At 46.6% G+C, this 23469-nt stretch overlaps 1 protein-coding gene across 2 annotated transcripts in view; it reads right to left on the reverse strand.

Annotated features, from left to right (window-relative positions):
* Nucleotides 1–23469, reverse strand: part of LOC109895281 (piezo-type mechanosensitive ion channel component 1-like) — a 73606-nt gene that overhangs the window by 6446 nt on the left and 43691 nt on the right. Inside the window, exons 6-36 of one of the 2 annotated variants that reach the window (XM_031830774.1) lie at nucleotides 15774–15972; nucleotides 14755–14968; nucleotides 13707–13881; nucleotides 13510–13614; nucleotides 13208–13384; nucleotides 12749–13009; nucleotides 12239–12344; nucleotides 11770–11951; nucleotides 11251–11399; nucleotides 10812–10970; nucleotides 10488–10594; nucleotides 10136–10299; nucleotides 9760–9936; nucleotides 9154–9279; nucleotides 8635–8835; nucleotides 8314–8518; nucleotides 7581–7685; nucleotides 7223–7379; nucleotides 6757–7000; nucleotides 6528–6624; nucleotides 6217–6382; nucleotides 5954–6043; nucleotides 5514–5593; nucleotides 5229–5300; nucleotides 4166–4266; nucleotides 3891–4020; nucleotides 3723–3806; nucleotides 3417–3589; nucleotides 3193–3314; nucleotides 672–845; nucleotides 247–505 (exon numbers count right to left, since the gene is read on the reverse strand). In XM_031830774.1, coding sequence (XP_031686634.1) covers nucleotides 247–505; nucleotides 672–845; nucleotides 3193–3314; nucleotides 3417–3589; nucleotides 3723–3806; nucleotides 3891–4020; nucleotides 4166–4266; nucleotides 5229–5300; nucleotides 5514–5593; nucleotides 5954–6043; nucleotides 6217–6382; nucleotides 6528–6624; nucleotides 6757–7000; nucleotides 7223–7379; nucleotides 7581–7685; nucleotides 8314–8518; nucleotides 8635–8835; nucleotides 9154–9279; nucleotides 9760–9936; nucleotides 10136–10299; nucleotides 10488–10594; nucleotides 10812–10970; nucleotides 11251–11399; nucleotides 11770–11951; nucleotides 12239–12344; nucleotides 12749–13009; nucleotides 13208–13384; nucleotides 13510–13614; nucleotides 13707–13881; nucleotides 14755–14968; nucleotides 15774–15972 — 4761 coding nt within the window. The remainder of the gene's footprint in view (nucleotides 1–246; nucleotides 506–671; nucleotides 846–3192; nucleotides 3315–3416; nucleotides 3590–3722; nucleotides 3807–3890; nucleotides 4021–4165; nucleotides 4267–5228; nucleotides 5301–5513; nucleotides 5594–5953; nucleotides 6044–6216; nucleotides 6383–6527; nucleotides 6625–6756; nucleotides 7001–7222; nucleotides 7380–7580; nucleotides 7686–8313; nucleotides 8519–8634; nucleotides 8836–9153; nucleotides 9280–9759; nucleotides 9937–10135; nucleotides 10300–10487; nucleotides 10595–10811; nucleotides 10971–11250; nucleotides 11400–11769; nucleotides 11952–12238; nucleotides 12345–12748; nucleotides 13010–13207; nucleotides 13385–13509; nucleotides 13615–13706; nucleotides 13882–14754; nucleotides 14969–15773; nucleotides 15973–23469) is intronic. The other variant, XM_031830775.1, reaches the window with a different exon arrangement.

Raw genomic sequence — 23469 nt, forward strand, 5'->3', positions numbered from 1 at the left:
TTTACACCAGGTGTTCAATAAAAAACAGTCTTACACATGACATACTTCACATCTTACGCATGTTTACACCACTTTAGCCAACGAAGGCAAGAGGAGGGAGAAGATAGCATTGCACAGGTGCAGACGCTCACCATGTCTCAACAGGCTTGCGTAGGTGTGCACTACCATACTACATCGGTGCAACAATAACAATCCATAAACCAGCTCTGTCTTGGTACCAACATTTTCAAACCAACAACGACCAACCTCAGTGTAGACAATAGCGGTCATCCAGAACTTCTTGGTGGGGCGTGGCACGGCCAGCATGGCCCAGAGGAAGATGAGGATGGGCAGCACCACTGAGATGACAGAGGCCGTCACCATGTTGTTGAGCACGATGATGAAGTAGCACACCAGCTCTGAGTTGGCAGCCAGGAGGTTGTACAGGGCAAACTGCAGCTTCAGCAGACGGTTCTGAGAGGAGTAGAACTCTCTACACTGGACCAGCTCCTCCACAAAGAACTGCCTGAGTTAGAGGTATAGAGACATTGGGGTCAGTACAGTTCATACACGCAGGACATACACACGTGGGGAACAGTTGGCATTCTTGAGTCGATCAGGCTTGAAGCTGGAGTCTGTAGCATGTCAACTGTAAAGATCTTCTGGGAACATTATAAGGTGTATGTCAGTACCGATCAGTGAGCATCTCGCTGGCAGTCCTGGAGTGGCGGTAGCGGCTTATGCGCTGTGGTTCTGGCTCCACCCCCAACAGCTCCAAAGTGGGCTCTGAACAACACAGGGTGGTGCCGCTGTGACGCTCACGCTCGCTCAGCTCACGCTCGCTCAGCTCCTCCAGCTCCAACCCACTACAACATAACACACAGGTAAGCAAAACACTTAACACTGACTGAATTATATACTGAACAAATAAATATATAAATGCAACATGCAACAATTTCAAAGATTTTACAGAGTTACAGTTCATATGAGGAAATCAGTCAATTGAAATAAATGTATTAGGCCCTAATTTGTGGCATTGTGTTGAGTGACAAAACTGCAAATTTGATTGTCCCCTGCACAAGTTGCACCTGTGTAATGACCATGCTGTTTAATCAGCTTCTTGATATGCCACGCCTGTCATGTGGATGGATTATCTTGTCAAAGGAGAAATGCTCACTGACAGGGATGTAAACTAATTTGTGCACAAACTTTGAGGGAAATAAGCTTTTTGTGCTCATGGAACATTTCTGGGATCTTTTAGTTCAGCTCATGAAACACGGGACAAACATTTTACACTTTGCGTTTTGTTCAGTGTAGATCAGGTATTCCCAAACTGGGGTACGCGCAAAGCCGCCGGGGCTACGCCAAATAAAAATGTGATTAACATAAAAAATAAAATAAAAATAATAATAATTAAATGTTTATTTTCTTCACAGTTTCAAACAGTCCATTTATATTTTCCAGCGGGGTTATACATTTGGGTGAGGTTTTTTCCTCACCTGAGTAGCCTCCTTTCACTGCCAAAAATAAAATCAAACCATCTAGTGTTCAGCAAAATAACAACACAATGTCAAATAATTAACATCCAATCACATTAACCGTTACTCTCTCGTGGGTATTCCACGGATAACTGGATGAGTCAACAGACGTGGCGGGCCTGGCACAGCTCCTGGTATTTGTCCGTTATGTTTATGGGGGTCAATTAAGGAAGACATCCTCTTCTGCAAACCACTGGAAACCAGGACAACAGTAGAGGATATTTTAAAGTACTGGACAGCTTTGTGACATCAAATGGACTTTGGTGGTCAATATGTGTTGGTATCTGTACTGATGGCGCAAAAGCCATGACAGGGCGAGATAGTGGAGTGGTAACGCGCCTGCAAGCAGTTGCTCCCGATGCTATTTGGGTACACTGCAGCATCCACTGAGAGGCTCTTGCCGCCAAGGGAATGCCTGACAGCTTGAAGATGTTTTGGAAACTACGGTGAAAATGGTTAACTTTGTTAAAGCAAGGCCCCTGAACTCTCGTGTATTTTCTGCAATATGCAATGATATGGGCAGCGACCATGAAACGCTTTTACAACATACAGAAGTGCGCTGGTTATTAAGGGGGAAAGTATTGATACAATGTTTTGAATTGAGAGACGAGCTTGAAGGTTTTACTTGTCTGACCACTTACATGATGACTATCTGGGTGATGTTGTTTCTCGCCTAAATGATCTGAATCTAGGATTACAGGGACTCTCCGCAACTATATTCAATGTGCGGATAAAATTGAGGCTATGATTAAGAAGTTGGAGCTCTTATCTGTCTGCATTAACAAGGACAACACGCAGGTCTTTCCATCATTGTATGATTTCTTGTGTGCAAATGAACTCAAGCTTACGGACAATTTGAAATGTGATATAGCGAAGCACCTGAGTGAGTTGGGTGCGCAATTACGCAGGTACTTTCCCGAAACGGATGACACAAACAACTGGATTCGTTTCATGCCCTGCCTCCAGTCCACTTACCGATATCTGAACAAGGGAGCCTCATTGAAATTACATCAAGCGGTTCTGTGAAAATGTAATTTAATCAGAAGCCACTGCCAGATTTCTGGATTGGGCTGCGCTCAGAGTATCCTGTCTTGGCAAATCGCACTGTTAAGAGACTGATGCCCTTTGCAACCACGTACCTATGTGAGAGTGGATTCTCGGCCCTCACTAGCATGACAACTGAATACAGGCAGAGTTATGTGCATCGTTTCAAGCACACCCTTCTCATTAACCGGTGCGGAGTTAGTCACAATTTTTGATGAACAAATAAGGTTTTATATGTAAGATGGCTAAATCAAGACCCAAATGATTGATTATTATTATATTATTATTTGTGCCCTGGTCCTGTAAGAGCTCTTTGTCACCTCCCACGAGCCGGGTTGTGACAAAAACTCATTCTTATGTTTAATAAATGTATCGTATAGTGTGTGTGTAGCAGGCTTACAATGATGACAAAAAAACAACATTTGAGAGTGCGCTGACCCTGGTGTTAGAGGGGTTGAATGTTTGAAGGGGTACGGGACTTTAAAAGTTTGGGAACCACTGGTGTAGATGATTACAAACTAGTAAGAAAAGGACATATAAATTCTGTTAAATTCTATTCTGTTCCTCCCTCGAAAGAGATATTCAATATTAATGTGCCCAATAGGTTAAATGGGCCATCACCTTCACCAACCTGGTGGCACTGGTTCTATTCACGTGGTCCGTGTCTCCCTCTATGTCTCCCAGACAGGTCTCCATAGTGGGGCTCTCGCTGCCCTGGGACAGCTGATCCTCCATGGGCTCCCTCAGAGATCCCTGTAAAACACTACAGGGTTAGGGTCCATCACTGGTCATACTGGGACAGTGGCCCACTAGAAGTAGATGACTTCTGGTTGTGGGAGGTACTTTATAACTGACCTGGCTGACATTGTGTATGAGGTGGTAGCGTTCGTTGCACAGCACGGTGGAGGTGTCCACGTACTGCTTGGTGATGAGGTTGAGCCACTCTGTTAGGCCATCCACCATGGCCAGGAACACGATCCACAGCAACATGAGGATGTCCAGGATCCTCTGCACGATGTCTGCCTTCCCTGGAGCACAGCATGAGATTACATTGCACTAGGTCATACAGACAAAAAAATGTGTGAAACTTAATGAATAAATGGCACTATATAAAACACTGGGAATATAGTGGGCAAAATATGAAATAAACCCCCAAAATACCTGAGCCCTCTCCTTCAAGTTCGTCATTGTCGTCTATCTCTTCGTGTGAGATACTTTCTTCAAATTCAAGACTACCTTCATGACCTGTAACAGAAAAAACAACAAAAAGTTAAACACTGTGTATGTGTGTGTGTGTGTGTGTGTGTGTGTGTGTGTGTGATCTCTGACCTGATGCTGGAGAGCTGTCCTGTTCCCTCTGCCGTCTCTCCTCTCTTTCCAGCCTCCTCTGTTCTTTCTGTCTCTCCTGGCGTTCCCTCAGTGTTGCCTTGGCGCTGGTCACCCACGCCCGGTACGCCAGCTGTGAGGGCACAATACTGCATTGTGAAAAGCAAGCTTTGGAATATCTTGAGTAATATTGTTGTTTTTGCACATTTCAGTGCAATTTAACACTGTGACAATGCTGTGGTGGCAGAGGCTGTGTTTACTGTCTAAGGTGAACTCACCTGAAAGGCAGTCTGTTTCTGAGGCTTTTTTTCTTCTGAAAATAGTTCTTCTTCCTCCTCACTGTCTGACTCAAACAAGTAGTAATCCCCAGAATGCAACACTGCAGAGGTAAACAGAAACCATCCAGATGATATCAATACACGGGGACAGGACAGACCATGGGTAGTGAATGCATTCTCCGGTAGTACACCTAGTCATAACTCATATACACCGAGACCACTTCAAACCCAGGAGTGTTTAGTGCCTGATTTTCAAACAAAACTGAAACTAAGGAAACTGACTAGCAGCATTGGACAATGCCGTTCTGTCTGAGGAAGGAAATAATGAAAACAGATGTGGAGAAAGACAGGCCAAATAGACCGGGAGATTACAATCCTCTACTGGTCTGCAGCTGCAATTCGAAGAGTATAGAGAAATATGTGTACTACCCCCATGTGTAAGACCTATTCTATTATGAAACACTATAGGTCTGCTAATAAACTGTGACAAACTCTGATTGGTTTTGTCCTAAGGCAAACTCTTCCAGATTTCAAACTGTGCATGTAAACAGTGCAGGCCGGCTCATCACTGACAGAAGACATCAGATGCAGATGCCGCTCACCGCAGGAGAAAAATACTCCTATTTCAATATCAAAGATCCCAGACAAATCTAATTTCCGGGCCTCCTGAGGCAGACAGATGGAAGGTATTTTATTTGAGCTAAGGGCATCTTGGGACACATCCCAGCCTCGAGTAATGACGTGATTCTAACTGACTGCATGATCTTCCAGAAGAAGTCTCTCAGACACAGTTGCATTACAGAGGATAGAGAGTGTACAGTCACATAAACATATGCAATATTATATACATGGATGCTCATAGACACACCCGGAACATGCACATACAGGCACACGACAAGCAGCTGCATGCACAAACACATGCACAAACACATCCACTTAAGAACTTGGTGTGAGATAAATGCGGTGTCAGATACTGTGGAGATGGAGGGATGTGGAGAGAGTCAGTCTGGCACTGACATATACACAGACAGAGGGCTATATAGTGGTGGGCTATGGAGCAAACCTTTAGCATGGTCCAGCCAGGGCTCTTGCCACTTCTTGCCACGCTTGTGGCTTCTCTTTTCCCTCTGTGGCTCTGTGGGGTGAGATGAAGGGCCTCAGGCTTTACCAAACAGCAAACACACAACACAACCACCCTCAAACCATAATCTGTAGCGGTGGGTTGTTGAATTTCTTCAAAAAAATTGATTCACGGTTAATAGGATGACTCATGACAGCGAGAGCACAAGTCCAAACCAAAGCTCATTTCATGCCTGCTGGATTAGTACAGAGTAATGAAGTTGAGTACCTGATGCCGGATCCGCCTTGGTGTCCAACTTCCGATGGCCCTCTTTACACTTCTCCTGTTTGGAGCGGATCCGTTCCATCCTGAGGGGAAGGGCAGACGTAGTCTGATGTCATCATGACGAGCACTGACTACTTTACCCTCTCTCTCTCTCGTTCCTCTCTCAGTTTTTCTACATTACTTGTATAAAATTAAGCGGTCATATATGGCACTTGACCATACTACAATCTTGGTTTTGGACATGTGTTTTCCAGAGATCATTCATCTGCTGTCACATTCATCAGACATATTCAGAGGGAGATTAATGGCCTTGCTAGTGGCCATTCTTGGCTATTGGCTAGTTATGAGAGCTGGCTCTCTCATTAGCCTGTTTTAGCGTGATACATGAGGAATGGCTCAATGTGTTGAGAACATGGAAAGCGGTCGTTTCTATGGCTACTCACGATCTCTTGAGCTGCGAGAGGGACTTCTTCTCTACTTCCTGGTGGAAGCGCATGTTCTTCACAATGCTGGCCCTGAACAGCTCAAAGCCCCTGTCCCAATCAAAACATCAGGTCAACATAACATGTTTCCATACAGTACATACAGACTGAACACACAGCAAAACAGTATCAGAGTGAGTCCATCAAAACTCTGTGGCAGTTGCAGGGGAATGTCGTGGCTTTTAGGGTGCCCTCCAGGGGGTGCTGTGGAGACCAGTGCTCACCGGGAGGCTTGGCGGGCAGAGGCCTGCAGGTCGGCTGTCACGTGCAGGAAGTAGCAGCTGAGGAATACTCTCCTTTGCAGCAGGAGGAAGAAGAAGCAGATACTGTCCCAGATGATGCCTGCCTCCTCTACAGGCAGAGTACACGCCTTATCGCTCACACTCTTAGCTGTAGGACACACACACACACAAGCATACAAAGTCCGCTTTGGTTATTCTATAATATCATTGTTTACCTGCCAATTTGGAGGGTGACGTGTGTTCACTCATAGAGATAAAAGAACTGTATCCATCTGTATGTGTTGAGTACTCACGGTCATAGTAGCCCTTGACTGTGCAGACCAGACTGAAGAGTTGGATCACCCAGCAGAAACCTCTCTGCATCTCCACCACAAACACACAGGCCAAAATCTGGGGACAACACACACTCTCACTTAAAATGTACGCAAGCCTAGCAGTTCACTTAACCAGGTTCATTTCCACCCTGTATTGGCGTATGGTTACAGTATGTGGTTGTCCACAGCGAGGTGCATAGCCACTCACAGACAACATGTTCTTGGAGATGATTACGGCCACGTTGTAGATGATGAGGCAGTCCCACATGACCAGGCGCGTGCGGGAGGGCTTCCTGAGCAGCTTGGTGCCGAAGAGCAGAAAGAAGAAGCAGGCCAGCAGGTAGCCCAGGCCGAACACACTGATCCTGGTGGCCCCCGTCACAAACACCACCGACAAGACAAACCAGAACATGTGACGGAACACCAGCACCTTGGCCATGTCCAGGTAACACCTGGAGGAGAGGCGGAGAGAGAGACGAGAGTTAATGTTGATACTGTATACTGGTAGGTGTAGTTGAGGATGTATAATAATTAGTGCAGAGTTTTTCCTGGTCAGGTCGCATGGTCAGGAAAAACTGCCACCCCTCATAATAATGCCTGAAGGGTATAAAGAGGAGGAGTGTGGTTATAGCTGCTGTTAGGTCAGTTGTTATCGGTGTCTGGTTATACAGTACCTGCAGTTGATGAAGTTGGGGGCAGGGTTGAAAGGTCGCTCGTCCATGGGGTTAGGGTCGTCTGTGTTCTCCCCAGCCAGAACCATCCACTCCTCCCTCTTCTCATCCTCAAACACCTTCCACTGCTGAGAGGCACACATCAGGAGGACAAAGTCCGCTGGAGGGACCAGATACAGACACAACCATCAGCATCAGACAGGAGGAACGCTACAGTAGAACATCAGCAATTTGCTAATTAACCATTTTTTAGATTATGCATCTATGACCAGGATATTTTGAGGTGAAACAAACACAGGTCGTAGCGTTAGTAGGCCACAATATCACTGAGGTCAGGGGTCAGATGAGACAGGAGACTCACCAATGAGGTTCTTGGAGTTGGGGATGGTGTAGAAGTCTGGGAGGTAGATCCATTTGATGAGTGCTGAGTTGATTATGATGGGGGTGTTCCATCGCCAGGGGTAGTCTATAGAGGGAGGGACATACACTGTCAGGTACTGTAGGTACCAGGGGTAGTCTATAGAGGGAGGGACATACACTGTCAGGTACTGTAGGTACCAGGGGTAGTCTGTAGAGGGAGGGACATACACTGTCAGGTACTGTAGGTACCAGGGGTAGTCTATAGAGGGAGGGACATACACTGTCAGGTACTGTAGGTACCAGGGGTAGTCTGTAGAGGGAGGGACATACACTGTCAGGTACTGTAGGTACCAGGGGTAGTCTATAGAGGGAGGGACATACACTGTCAGGTACTGTAGGTACCAGGGGTAGTCTGTAGAGGGAGGGACATACACTGTCAGGTACTGTAGGTACCAGGGGTAGTCTATAGAGGAAGGGACATACACTGTCAGGTACTGTAGGTACCAGGGGTAGTCTATAGAGGGAGGGACATACACTGTCAGGTACTGTAGGTACCAGGGGTAGTCTATAGAGAGAGGGACATACACTGTCAGGTACTGTAGGTACCAGGGGTAGTCTATAGAGGGAGGGACATACACTGTCAGGTACTGTAGGTAAAGAAGGTGATGTTCTTGTACAGCTACTGGGATGCTGGCAACAATGGTGATACGTGGAGATTAATGAACCCCACTCACCTATACAGAGTGCAGGGGGAATACCCACACACAGTATGTACTGGTAGATCATGAAGATGCTGAGGAACAGGCAGTACTTGGGCCAGATCTGAGCGATGGCCGCCCGGCGACGCCGTACCATGATGGCCACCAACCAACAGCTATGGATTATGACTAGGAAGTTCATCCGCTGGCCAATCACATTCACCGTCATCATGAAGCAGATCTTGGAATGATACATGGACAGAAAAAGACATGGTAAGATATGAGAGGAATCCAAAAGCATCGAGATACACCAACATGCTTTTGAATAGTAACTCCAAACAGCAGCAAGAGGCCTACCTCCAGGCCAAATTTGTAGAAGCTGTAGTTGAGTAGGTACTTGATGCAGGCCAGCAAGCCCTGGTCCAGGGTGTCTCTGGTGGCCTGGGGGAAGATGGCTGGGATGACGGGAGGGGACCTCTGCTGCTGCCTGTAGTGGTGGTCCTGGTGGCGGTTCACTGTGGCCTCAAACACCAGCAGCATCAGCACCAGTAGGTGGTTCTAGAAGGACACAAACAAGACAGCATGAGTTAGGTCCAGTACACTTGTTATTAGACCTAGTTCCAAAGTTGGGGTCAATTCAATTTCAATTCCAGTCAATTTAGAAGGTAAACAAAATTCTAATAAAAAAATGTTCCTCATTGAAAAGCAATGAAGAATTGGAATTTCAGTGCTCTTCCTGAATTGACTGGAATTGAAATTGACCCCAACCCTGCCTAGTACACATATAACAAAAATAAATGATGAAGATGAACATAGCTCAATGACATTCCCTTATAATCATAGTCAAAAAACTGTCCCGAAGAGCATTGATCTCACCTTGCTATAGCCCAGCACGGTGGCATCCTTCCTGAAGCCAAACCAGTTGGCTGGGTCTACAGGCTCTCTGTACAGAGTGGAGTTCAGGACCTCAGCATCTTTCAGATTGGTTTCATTGGCTAAGGGCTATGACGGAAAGAAAGAGAAATGGAGATGGAGCGAGAGAGTGAGAGAAAGAGAGAAAAAGAAAGAAAGAAAGGGAGAGAGAGAGAGAGAGAGAGAGAGAGAGAGAGAGAGAGAGAGAAAGGAAGAGAGAGAGAGAGAGAGAGAGAGAGAGAGGGAGAGAGAGAGCGAGTATATATGAGACTGAGGAACTGCAGCCAAACGTCTCTGCAAATCACAGAAAAATAAACAAAAAGCTGTTCTCCTCTAAACGGCCGTAAAGCAGGTAGACTAAACACGTCAACAGAATTCGCACATGAAACTGCCTGTAGTTAGCACCAAGGTATTAGCTTCTCACCAGGGGTAAATACTAGCATAGCGTGCACTCAGCAGAACGCTGGCAGCAGGAGTGTGAAAATGCTATCAATATAAACAGAGAACATAGCTCTGTACACTTTCATCTGTACTCCACTGTCTGTGTGTCTTTCCAGACTGGTGTCTCACCACAGTGCAGTTGTTGGAGTACTCGACAGGGTCGACGATGCTGAGCTGGTAGAGCATCTTGCAGACGATGATGATGCAGACCCAGACGGTGGACAGACAGCAAGCCATGTGACGGAAGCGGGAGTAGGGCATGGCAAACGCCCAGAGCACCACCAGAACCAGGTTCATCACAGACGGCTGAGACAGACAGACAGACAGACAGACAGAAAGAGAAAGAACGAGAGAGCGAGAATAAGACAGAGAGAAATAGAGAGAGAGTGCGAGAGAGACAGACAAAGAGAGAGGCAGTTTAGAAAAAGAGGGTGGGGATAAGGGCTTGCTTCCAAATTCACGGTGCATAATAGACTTTAACAGATGACGGCTGTGGACTACTGACCTCACCCAGAGCCACCCAGACCACGAAAAAGGCCACCATCTTGAGGATGTGCAGCTCCAGGACCCTCCAGATTAACACTTGGATCTGGGTCAGCGTGTCAGATAACTTCCTGAACAGAACTACCAGCCTGTTCACCACCAAACCCCACTTACTGGGCATCATCTCTGTACAGCAGAGAGAAAGAGAGCGAGACACCATTATAGACACGCCACATATGAAGAGACACTTGCCTTGTACTGTTTTTGTTTGTACAATTGTAAGCGGTCTTTGGGTCCTAGAGAAGCACCATACAAATCCAATGTATAAAGGGTTGCCTGGAGACTGCATAAAGCTCAACAACACCTGTGCTCACCATCATCCTCTGATTCGTCATCCCCCAGATCCGTCACCAGGTCATCCTCCTCAAACACAGCCCCATCATCACAGCGGCGGACCTCTGGTCTGTGCCTGTTCCTCTTCCTGTGGGATCAAAATAATGTCATCATATAGGATATTATTTTCTGCAGAGGTGGACCACGGCTCTGTCCGGCAGTGATGTTAAATGAGATGGACGGCACACGACTGAACTCTCATTCACTATGGACTCTATTACGTGGGCATTTGAGGAGCATATTCTCGATCATCCTCTGTCTGGCAGTGAGTCATACTGTGTGGGAGGAGCCCGAGAGGAGCGTACCTGTGTATGGGCGTGACGTGGTCCAGGTCTGTGATCCTCATAAAGGGTTTGTGGAAGTAGTGCAGCTGCAGGATGCAGGCCAGCAGGAAGAAGCCTGGGATCAGGATGCTGGTGAACAGCTCGGTCAGCTTAAAGGTCTCCAGGCCGATGTCAGCCAGCCTGCAGGGAGACAGAGGAGCAGGACTCGCTTGAATTTCCAGAGGTTTCTACTATACTCATTGTACACCTCAAACCCAGATGGGAGTGATCAGGACACCCTAGAACTGGATATTGGTGCGGAAATTGATGACAATTAGGAATTCCTGTTTAATCTGGAAAAACCACATCCATGAACCCAGATCGATGTTAATATAGGCCACTTCATCATCAAACATAATGACAAACCTAATAAGAAAGTGTGCATTAGTCTTGACCACACAGTGAGGTGGGGGGAACGTACTGCTCTTCTGTGAAGCCGGTGAAGTTCTTCCAGTAGGCAGGGAAGTCCTCAAACTGGAAGGTATAGATGGTGATAAGGACCAGCATGGTGTAGGCCACCACCAGCCACCAGAAAACCTTGAGCAGCCTCCTCCACAGAGAGTAGTACACCTGACGATATAGGTTACAGTGACAGTCAAGGTGGGGGTGGAGAACAACAACAACATTCCTTAACATGTCAATGACCAGTCAGTTTGACCACAGGTCAAATCGAGGTAACTGAGTTATCCCCAGTGCGACCAGAGGAAATTTGCCGCATAAAAGCAGTTTGTTGTGTGCTGCACTGAAGCTGACCCTGTGTTACACTCATGTTTGTTTCTGTGTGGAGGGTTGAGAGCAGAAGCAGAAAACACACGTGCGAAGTAGCAGTTGGACCAATAAAGTAGTGTTGTAATATGGAAATCACAAGGAGTTGATGATGGGGGTCATAGTTTAAAGGACTTCAGAGTCTGACCCCCCTGGACTGATGGTGCCTACCTACCTGGTAGAGACAGAGGCAAAGCAGGAAGAGCAGCATGTAGATGATCTTGTAGCCCACCAGCTTGCCAGCGAAGCTGACCATGATGAACATGCCTCCACACACGTAGATCCAGTACTTGGCATAGCAGCTCATCACCAGTCTGCCCACAACCTTCAGAACCGACTCGTTCTGCCCGCTCCCCTCTGTGGACCCAAAGGGAGAAGGAGCACCTTGTTACTAACCAAACTGAAGACACTGCCATAGTGCACAGCACACATGATTCGCAGTCAGTGCGAAAATTGATGCTCTCACTACTGTAAGGTCGCTCTGGATGAGAGCGTCTGCTAAATGACTCAAATGTAAAATGTAGATAGTGGGAGAGAATGTTACTGGGCCAGACCATACTAAAGCACACACCTGGGAACTTCACAACTTTCGTGAAGTACTTCATTTTGTAGAGAGAGTGTGAATAGGAAGTGTACCCTCTCACCTCCAGTGGTGACCTCCTGTAGAGGGGCAGACCCGCCCTTCTTCCTGCTGAAGTTGTCCTTCACTGACTGGCGCAGGAGCAACCAGAACGTCAGCGTGTACAGCAGCTGACAGGATCAACAAAACAGACCGAGGGAGAGAGGAGCGGAGGAGAGAGATGAGACACCATCGGAGTACGGTCTTGACACTGTTTGGGAGATTGACTGCAGGACTGCACTTTTAAGTGGTTCTACACCTTTAAGAAAGTGCATATACTGTTAAATAGCCTATTCAGCATATGTGACAGGCATGTTTTACACATAAAAGATTTGTTGAGTGGTTGAACTTTTCAGGTACGCACTTAATGATACCTTGTGGACATGTTTCCTACACCACTTGAGTCTTCAGAATACAGACTACTGCACTGTCAATTTCCTGTAGGCACTTAACAGGCTCCATTCATTGACATTTCCCAGCGCCTCTGTCCCACTGCTGACCCTGTCCCCTCCGCCCCTACCCCCTCTCTCCTCACCATGGCCCCCAGGCGGAGGCAGGGGTACTGGGCTCGGTCCAGACCCAGCTGCCTGAGGCTCATGGTGCCCACGGTGCGGGGCAGCTCCGGCTGCAGGTCCATGGCCCAGACGTACTGCAGGAAGCAGAGGGCCAGGACGTAGAGCAGGATGAAGGGAGAGCACAGCATGGCGAAGTGGCGCCTCGCACGCAGCATCCAGATCAGACAGGCCCACAGCAGCAGCACGAACGTCAGCCAGCTGTGGTAGGTGATGCTCCACACCTGCAGAGGGGCATCATGGGAGATGGAGTTCAGGTAAAGACATGACATACCCTCACTGAGAACTTCGGTCACAGAATTAAGGCATGGTTCCAATATCCCATGCATTCTTAGTGGTATTCTAGTGTGGATATTGGAACATAGCCTAATGTACCCATAGGGCTCACAGAGAGGATACATTTAGAATGTGAACAAGATTACCATCATGGCGATGAGAGCACACACGTAGCTCTGCTGCATGACCACTCTACCCAGCAGGTGCAGAGGGTGGTCCCCGTGCTGTCCATCAGGGGCGCTACTGAGCCCTGGGCCCAAGTCCTGATGACTGGAGCCATTGGTGACGCCGTCTACTGTGCTCTCTATAGACTGAAGCGTGTTCTGGAACACATACACAACACACCTTTATAAATAACACCACCAACGCACAGTCAGAAAATGGCGGACAGTAGTACATTGGAATGCATGGAGCAGGGCAGGGATGCTATCAGGTATCTCATGCCCACCTCAGTGTCGCCCTGGCTGGGTCGTCTCTGAGCGGACCAGGGCTTCAGTTCCACCTCTCCTCCTCCAGCCTCTGTTCCTTTGACTAGCTGGGCCCCCTCATCACCCTGTCATATAAGCAAGTACTGATTCAGTAAGCAGCACATGTCAATCAAGACAGACAGGTGTGTTTCATGCCTCGGAGTGCTGATGTCAGTACCTTGTCAGCCGATCCACGGTGGCTGCTGATCTTCAGGACCGTCGCCACAGTGATGTACAGGAGAAGCAGGATCCCGGGGTTGACATACACCGGCCAATCATGCTCCGTGTTAAGGATGAGGTCATAGGAAGCGGAGCAGTTGCCAGGTTTGATGATATCCTTGAGGCCAAACAGTCTGGGGGTTGAGAAGAGGGGAGAGGGAATGTAACAGAAGCCTGTATATGGAGTTGAGGAAACATGGTTTCTCTGTGAAACGTCATCAAACTTTAACGCACAGTTTAGCCCTGGGTTCACCCTGCCGTGACACCCATTGGTTATAGTTTCAAGGCAGGGGAAATGTCTGGTTAGATTTGTGGGCTGGAACTGACTTCTAATGTTGATGGCTGAGTGTGGCTGAGAGCCAGAGGTAGAGAGGTAAAGATAGAGAAGGAGAGATAGAAGGAAAGATCACAGGTGTTTCCACCTGGGAGGCCTTGATAACAGCAGTACATATCTCTCTCCCTCTATCTCTCTTTAGCATCCTATGCCAAAACCCAGAGGCACCGAGATAGAATGCTACAGGACGGCTTCATCACACCCACCCCATTTGGTAATATTCCAAAAACAACTTGCCAGTATTTCCTCACATAGCTTTCACACTCTCCCTCCACTCCTCCCCTCTCATTTCACTCCATTCCTCTTCTTCCCCCTCCTTCCCTCCATTGATACTTAGAACTATGACACAAAACTGAAAAGTTTCTCATTTCCATTCATCTGCTGTTAGGTAATAGTGCAGTCTGCAACTGTCTCAACAAGATCACAACCCCAAAAAGATGATATGTTTAAGGTTATCAGAACCATGTGAGCCAAGGAGTCATTGCGTACAAATCACTTCTGAATCTATATGTTTGAATCACAATCTTGAGCTAGTGTGCCAACCAGGAGCATCGCTATGGCTGCGGCCAGTCCCTGTGAGAAGTAAAGCTGTGTAGGTACTAGAGACATGGAAAACAATGACTAAAACAGAATAGAATGACTTATTTGGGTCGAGGTGGGGTGGGGCACTGACCTGGCCCACAGGCTGGCAGGGGGGAAGATGCCCTGGGCAATGGGGCACTGGTACAGGTAGAGACACACCAGGTGGCCCGCCGTGAAAAAGCCCACCATCACACACAGCACGTTGAAGCCTAGGTGGCTGATGGGAAAGTGGCAGGCCCACCACGTGCACACGCCGATGAAAAGCAGGAAGTAGATTGCAGAGAAGGCCGAGGGTAAGGTGATGCCTGGGGAACAGAGATACAGACGAGGGACTTAATCAACACAATACTGCACGTCGTCTCTCATATACAACAAATCATACATGGATATATTAAAGCAGTTCCCCCCCACTTCAATGCAGGGATGGGTAACTGCCCCCCTTTTGAAGGCCCTCTGATAAATTTCCCACCAAAATTTAAATACATTACATTTTTTGGGGAACTCAGTCAGGGTCTCAGCTTACTGTTGCAAGGTAGAATACAAAAGGTGCCATTTAGAAATGTGGTTGTGCATCAACTGTTTATATCTTGTTATGTCAGTCACTGTTAGTCACTCAATTAGCCCATATCAGCAAAAATGTTTTAGAATGGTAAGTTAGTCGAGTGGCCAGCTAACTAAACATGTAGTAATCAAGTTCGAATTAGATCCTGGGGGGGGGCATTGATTTTGTTCGTCAGTCTCACTCAGATATCATATTAAAAACTGCAAAGATTTCTCTCCACCCTATGTGAAAATGTGTAGAATTGCAGGAAACTAGCTGAAAACAGCTCATTTTCTCTTCCGCCCCATGGCAAAATGGGTAGAATTGCACGAAATGAACTCTAAAACAAACAAAAGAATTCTCTCTACAACTGCGGACCGTCATGATGAGTTCAGAATTTTTGTGGCCCCCACCTCCATCAAAGTTGCCCATCCCTGCTTTAATGCCTCCATGATTTATATAAATCAATTATTACCAGTATATTAATTTCCATTTATAATTAAGCAGTAATACAGGGGTTATTCCCTTGACTCCACTCCACTCTACCCTCTCCTCCCTCCAGTTCTCACCAGCCAGGGCCAGCAGGGTGATGGCCAGGATCCGGCCCAGGTCCCTCAGGACCTTCTGGGCTGTGGCTCGGAGCCGGGCCGCCAGCTGCTTGGCACGAGTTGCTGCAGAAACCACGGGGTCACTGGGAGACGACATGCCTTCCTCATCTCCCTCCTCTTCCTCCTCTTCACCCTCCTTTGTCTCTGACTCATCCTCGGTCTGGAAAGAACCAAAGCATGAGCCAAAAGTAAACAGATATTCGTAAATGGAATTCATACTTTTTAAAATTGAACCTTTATTTAGGCAGAGAGTCCCATTGAGACCGAGGTCTCTTTTGCAAGGGAGCCCTATTGCACAAGGCCAGCAGCAATTGAACAATAAAATGTAAGAGAACAAATACTTCAATAAAGTGTAATGTCAACAGAGCGGTAAATCTCAGATCCAACGCTATCTGTATCCCCGTTATCAAAAGCACTTAACTTCCATGACAAGAACCTGGCACAAAGCATAACCATCAGACATAGATATGCAATACTATTCTTGTCATCTATAGTTACGTGCATACAGTAGGTCAACATTGTAAAAGGTCAAACTGACATGGCACATTACACACTCATAGAGATCACTTTCTGACTCGGGCACTAAGTTCATTACAATCCTGTACACACTAGAGTCCCAGAGTGGCCAGGGAAAGCATACAGCGTCTGTTCCAGCTTAGGGAAAAAGACTTGCACAGAAACTGGCACCACGGATAAGATAATAAACGCAAATTACAGAAATGATAACATAGGGAGCGCATAGGGAGTGTTGAATCTGAGATAAAACATGCGCTCAACTTAGAGCTCAGTTACAAACGTTATATGCCTGTCCAGGCATAACAATGTTATGCTTTTATAGTGCAGTACTCAATAAAAGTGTTTTCAATTTTACAACATATAATTTTATGCAGAGACCTGCCAAGCAAACCCCTCAAAAACACAATGATCATGTGACCTTTGTGACGATTCTGTAGAAATCAGGTGTGTCATGAGACGTTTTATAAAACTAACCAGTGAGACTGTTTACCAGGTTCTGTGTTGTTACCATGGTGACTCATGTACTGTCTGTCTTTTCTTCTTTTTAGCAGTGCTTGTCACTTTTCTCAGTAGCGGGCCAGAGGCATCTTGACCTAGACCGGCGGCTGCTACCATGACGGAGAATGTTCCCACTGAGAGGATGAGTACACAAACGAGACGACAGAGTGGCCATGAGCACAGAGTGGCTATCCTGTCACTCTAACCCCAGGTTATCAGGAGGGACCAAGATCTAATGGGGTGTGGAGGAAACCACCTGTCAATCACAGGTGTTAGGTTGGCACACTGTACCAACGTGAGAGAACGAGAGGGGGACCGCGTTTGTGTGTTTTGGGGGTGCATTCATAGTTCCTTCCACAAACTGCTAAGAGCACGCCCTAAGGGTGCTGTAGCACTCATAGCAGTCATTTCCCACTGAATGATGTGGTAAATGTATTTGCATCACTGACAGGAGTGTGTCAGAGGGCCAGATGTAACCGGGACATTAGTCACATGATACTGAGGTCACAGCATCATTCAAATCCCTCCCTGCTCAGCACCCCAGCCACAAGGAGACAACACAAACACCGGGCCTGGGTGAACTAATAATGTGATAGGGTTTTTATAACTTATAGCTTTACAAATATACCCAGCATCTCATCTGTCACAGCACATTAACGTGCCACCAACAGGTGGCATCTGTTGCCACATTGTCACCCTGGTTATCCCTTGGCCTGAGTAGTCACGTCCTGTTGCGCATATAACTAATTCCACTGTGTTTCCCCTCGTAAATACACTGGGCCTGGTATCCTGTCTGTTCACTGCTCCTAACCTTGATGTGTAAGAGTGTATTTGTGTTTGTACTGTACTCTAAGTACATGTGTGACATTGATTATCATGAGGGTCATGAACAGATGCAATACAAAAACCCACCCACCAACCAACCAACCAACCAACCAGAGGGAAGAGTCTCAAACATGGTATCTATCTGCTCCATAAGATTCTGTGTCATTGACTACAGTTCAGGACACCAGGACTTATTTCATAGGTCACAAGAGGTTGGGGTAATGTGACACTATAAAAAGGTTAGAAAGACACTTGAAAAGATAGATGAAAAAGATTTTTCCAGCCTCCCGAGTGGTGCAGTGTTCTAAGGCATTGCATGACAGTGCTAGCTGTGGCACTAGAGAGCCTGGTTCGAGTCCAGGCTCTGCTGCTGCCGGCCATTGGCCCAGCGTATTCTGGGTTAGGGGAAGGTTTGGCCTGTCCCATCGCGCACTAGTGACTCCTGTGGCGGGCCGGGCACAATGCACGCTGTCAAGGTTGCCAGGTGTACAGTGTTTCCTCCGACACATTGGTAAGGCTGGCTTCTGGGTTTAGCGGGCGTTGTGTCAAGAAGCAGTGCGGCTTGGCTGGGTTGTGTTTCAGAGGACACACGGCTCTCGACCTTAGTCTCTGAGTCCATACGGGAGTTGCAGCGATGCGACAGTACTGTAACTACCAATTGGATACCAATTGGATATCATGAAAAAGGGCTACAATTTTTTTTTAAGACAAAAAAAAAATACGCTACCGGACAAAGGTTTTAGAACACCTACTCATTCAAGGGTTTTTCTTTATTTTTTACCATTTTCCAAATTGTTGAATAATAGTGAAGACATCAAAACTATGAAATAACATATGGAATCCTGTAGTAACCAAAAAAGTGTTAAATAAATCAAAATATATTTTATTTTTGAGATTCTTCAAATAGCCACCCTTCGCCTTGATGACAGCTTTGCATACTCTTGGCATTCTCTCAACCAGCTTCATGAGGTAGTTGAATTTAATTCTTAAAAGTGAATTTGTGGTATTTCTTTCTTTCTTAATTCATTTGAGCCAATAAGTTGTGTTGTGACAAAGTAGGGGTCCAGAAGATAGCCCTATTTGGTAAAATACCAAGTCCATATTATGGCAAGAACAGCTCAAATAAGCAAAGAGAAATGACAGTCCATCATTACTTTAAGACATGAAGGTCAGTCAATACAAAACATTTCAAGAACTTTGAAAGTTTCTTCAAGTGCAGTCGCAAAAACCCATCAAGCGCTTATGAGGAAACTGGCTCTCATGAGGACCGCCACAGGAAAGGAAGGCCCAGAGTTACCTCTGCTGCAGAGGATACGTTCATTAGAGTTACCAGCCTCAGAAGTTGCAGCCCAAATAAATGCTTCACAGAGTTCAAGTAACAGACACATCGCAACATCAACTGTTCAGAGGAGACTGTGTGAATCAGGCCTTCATGGACGAAATTGGTGCAAAGAAACCACTACTAAAGGACACCAATAAGAAGAAGAGGCTTGCTTGGGCCAAGAAGCATGAGCAAGGACATTAGACCGGTGGAAATTTGTCCTTTGGTCTGTAGTCCAAAGTATAGATGTTTGATTCTTACTGCCGTGTCTTTGTGAGACGCAGTGTGGGTGAATGGATGATCTCGCATGTGTATTTCCCACCGTGAAGCATGGAGGAGGAGGTGTTGTGGTGTAGGAGTGTTTTTCTGGTGTCACTGTCTGTGATTTATTTAGATTTCAAGGCACACTTAACCAGCATGGCTACCACAGCATTCTGCAGCGATACGCCATCCCATCTGGTTTGGGCATAGTGTGACTATCATTTGTTTTTTAACAAGACAATGACACAACACACCTCCAGGCTGTGTAAGGGCTATTTTACCAAGAAGGAGAGTGATGGAGTGCTGCATCAGATGACCTGCCTCCGCAATCCACCGACCTCAACCAAATTGAGATGGTTTGGGAGGAGTCGAACTGCAGGGTGCCAACAAGCAGCCAACAAGTGCTCAACATATGTGGGAACTCCTTCAAGACTGTTGGAGAAGCATTCCAGGTGAAGCTGGTTGAGAGAATGCCAAGAGTGTGCAAAGCTGGGCATCAAGGCAGAGGATGGCTATTTGAAAAATCTCAAATATAAAATGTATTTTGATTTGTTTAACACTTTTTTGGTTACTACATGATTCCATATGTGTTATTTCATAGTTTTGATGTCTTCACTATTATTCTGCAATGTAGAAAATAGTCAAAATAAAGAAAAACCCTTGAATGAGTAGGTGTTCTAAAACTTTGGTCCGGTAGCGTATATATATATATATATTTTTTTTAAATGCTTCATAACCTGATTTTCTTTCTTTCTCCGAATGAATTAAATGTAAAGTCCTAATACAATTTTTAATTATCCCCCTTAAGACTCTGTGCTGGGTTGTTGTGTTTGGTTTCATTAAATGCTGCTATCTAAGGTTCTCACTGGTTAACTTGGCTGGCATGAGACAACCAGCCACCGGCTGGCCGTCTCACCCCGTTACACTCCCGAATAGAATAACAAGCAATGGGAGAGAGTTTATAATGCTGTTTTATGTGTCTGTTTGAGTCTGGCAAGAGGAAGATAACTATTGATGTGTGGAATAAAGAAAAGGGGAAACTCCCTGACAAACACCTGCACCAAAACACATCTCAACTACTAGTTACCCAGTGTGCCCATACACTCTTAGAAAAAGGGTTATTCGGCTGTACCCAGAGGAGAACCATTTTTGGTTCCACGTAGAACCATTTTTGGAAAGGGTTTAATGTGGAACCAAAAAGGGTTCTAAGGGTTCTCCTATGGGGACAGCTGAAGAACCGTTTAAGGTTCTAGATAGTACACTAGGTAGCTATCTACAACTTTCCATGACCAAAAATGCATTATCGTAAGCATCAGCAACATTATTCTCGATGATGGAATACTGTATAAGAGGCAGAGTGTGTGGTGTGTGTGTCTGTGTGTGTGGGATTCCAACTACCCGGAGTCCCTGTAGTCTTCTGTTTAACCTAGAGCGTTTGGGTTAGTCTGTGTGCTGCTGACTGTTCAGTGGTAGAATGATCAAAAGACAGACACAAGGAAAGTAGGCCTCTCTCTCCCCACTCTCCCTCATGTTTCATTAATACAGCGTTTCCTATCTCATCCTATGACCAGAAGTATCTCTAGACAGATGCTTGCCTCTCACTAACTATTCCCTTCTTTCAGGCGCCTCTCTAACCTTCTAATGAGGACTTGTGAGAGAAGTATTGCTAGGAGGCAGAACGGTCAAGCACCCAGAACATTCCTTCATCTAGGATTCCTCCAAAGAGACCATCATCAACATCACTCTCATCACGCTCCATCTCCCTAATACACCCTCTCCATCTGTTATACTCTCCCTCTCTTTCCCTCACATCCCTCCCTGTTTCCCTCCATCATGTCCCCTCTCTTCTCCTGACTGTCCAGTGGCTCCTCTGCGGTCTTAACTGCTGCTCTGATGACTGCCTGGCCTACTCCAGCCTCCTCTCAGTGTGACCTGTTCCAGGGGAGTCGTTGACACCCCCAGCGTGTGAAGTCAACCTTCTGACCACGGGAGTCTCATCACTGAGGAATCCTGCTTAGGGTGGGCTAAGAGGGGTGGCATTCCTCACACATACAGTACACCATCCCTCATACACATGCACAACCTGTCACCCGCACGACATCCCTCCCATACACCCTGGATCAGCAGGGGGGACAGGGTCATGGGTTAGCCACGTGCACAACCAAATGTGATTCTGTTTCTGGAGCTGCACATGGAGTTTTCATGAAGACTAATCCTCCTCTACAAAATAAGACAGGAATGTTTTTGTTACTGACAAACCACTGCTGACTCCCCTGTCCTCCCTTAGATGTAGTTCTGAGTGAAACCATGGGAGCCAGAGGGAGAGTGAACGCCGTATGATGAGAGGGTGGGGTGAGGTATACTGTATGTGTTAAAGGATGTGACTACACTGCCCACTTCACAAACACAGTCTCCCGTTTCCCGGCCACATTAAAGACCATTGTCTAAGCCTCTCTGGCTGGAGGCAGCAGCTCATTCCCAAACATAGGAACAGACGCAGAATGTTGCGGTCGGAACGTCACAGAGATGTTGTGAGAATGTTGTTTTTGATGTGTGTGCAGGTCTGAAAGTGGGCACGTGGGAGAAGAGAGCGCTGCTCAACTGGTGTTGAGTGTACTGCACAGCCAGGGAAGGGAGAACTGCAGTGCACCCGATGGCAGGGCTCTAGTGGTCGTCTGTCTGAACGACGTATTGTCTGAGCAGAGCAGAGGGGCAACCCCTGTCACCCAGTCAACACATGGCAATCAATCTTCAGAGTGCTCCCTCAATCAGCACAGCACTTCTGAAGCAATGTAATAGAGAGTGGACAAGAGGCTCAACAGCAGTTTGGTTGCGTTTGATCATTGATCGAGTCATGGCCCTTTTTTCATTTTCTGACACAGATTGGGGCAGGCTGTGTTTGTTTGGATGGTTGCCCTGGCTACGACAGGAGTAGAAAACTGTTGCTCCGGGCAGCTGTACAGGGAGTGTGTTCGGATGGCACAAGGCAACAGAAAGAACGAAAAGAGGGAGAGAAAAAAACTAGATTGAAAGTAGAACGTAGTCTGGAGAGTGAAGAGCAGCCGAGACTGTCGGCGACAATGAAAATGGAAGAGAAAAGCTTCCACTAATAGACTGGATGGTGAAACGTCAGTGAGTGTGTGTGTGTGTGTGTGTGTGTGTGTGTGTGTGTGTGTGTGTGTGTGTGTGTGTGTGTGTGTGTGTGTGTGTGTGTGTGTGTGTGTGTGTGTGTGTGTGTGTGTGTGAGAGAGAGAGAGAGAGAGAGAGAGAGTGAGGGAGAGAGAGAGTGAGAGAGGCCCATGCGTTGGAGGCAGCATTACGTCTGGGGAGCACCTCTCTTTCCCAGGCAGGCTGAGGATGGGCTAGCCTCCCACACTGTGGAGCAGAGCAGGAAACCAACTCAGCTGGTGGAACAATACCTACCTCTGTCACCAGCACCAGGTCTGAGGGAAACTCCCCATTACCTCCCTGTGTCTCTCTCTGCTCCAGTAACACCACAACAAACACTAACACACCAGAGAGCAGTAACACTAAACTACTGTAGCATACCACAACACTGTTTCACCACAAGATACAGAGAATAATAATCTCTCTCTTACCAGCAGTGATTGCGCAACAGTGCTATCAGCATACCGCTGTGCGTCTTCTGTGAATATTCTGAATGCGATGTCCTATATAATCTGCAATTTTGAAATATGTTTAAAGGGAAGTAATTATACACAAATTTGTTTGTTACTCAAGAATTCTTTCATTTAAGAAACGGTTGTGCACAAAACATGAAATTAATATGAACAGTGTGGAAGAGCTTGAGGCAAGCGCGGACATGGCCAGCCCAGCTCAGACATTCATTCCAGCACTGACCTCAGCCATAACCCTCCTCTATAATCAGAGACAAGACATTGGGTGCCATAACGTTCCATTAGAATGTACTGTTCTAAAGTTCCATTATATATAGCAGCCCATGCAGCAGTGACTCAACCACTTCCATTTCCTGAGTGGTGGAAGCCAGGAACACTGCCTATTATTTGTGACTCACTGATTCGCAGCACATGACCATTGCCACTACTCTATATATGGCTCGGAGTATTACCATATAAGGAGTGCTTAATTTGTCAATCGGGAGGTACCGGACCAAAAAGTGAGCGCGAGAGGGGTGTGACGAGATACCGGAACGTATTAAAAAAAATCCCACTTATAATAAAGCATTGCATGCATATCATTGCATTTGCATAGTGG

This window comes from Oncorhynchus kisutch, linkage group LG8, assembly GCF_002021735.2.
Source record: "Oncorhynchus kisutch isolate 150728-3 linkage group LG8, Okis_V2, whole genome shotgun sequence".
Classification (NCBI taxonomy): Eukaryota; Metazoa; Chordata; class Actinopteri; order Salmoniformes; family Salmonidae; genus Oncorhynchus; species Oncorhynchus kisutch.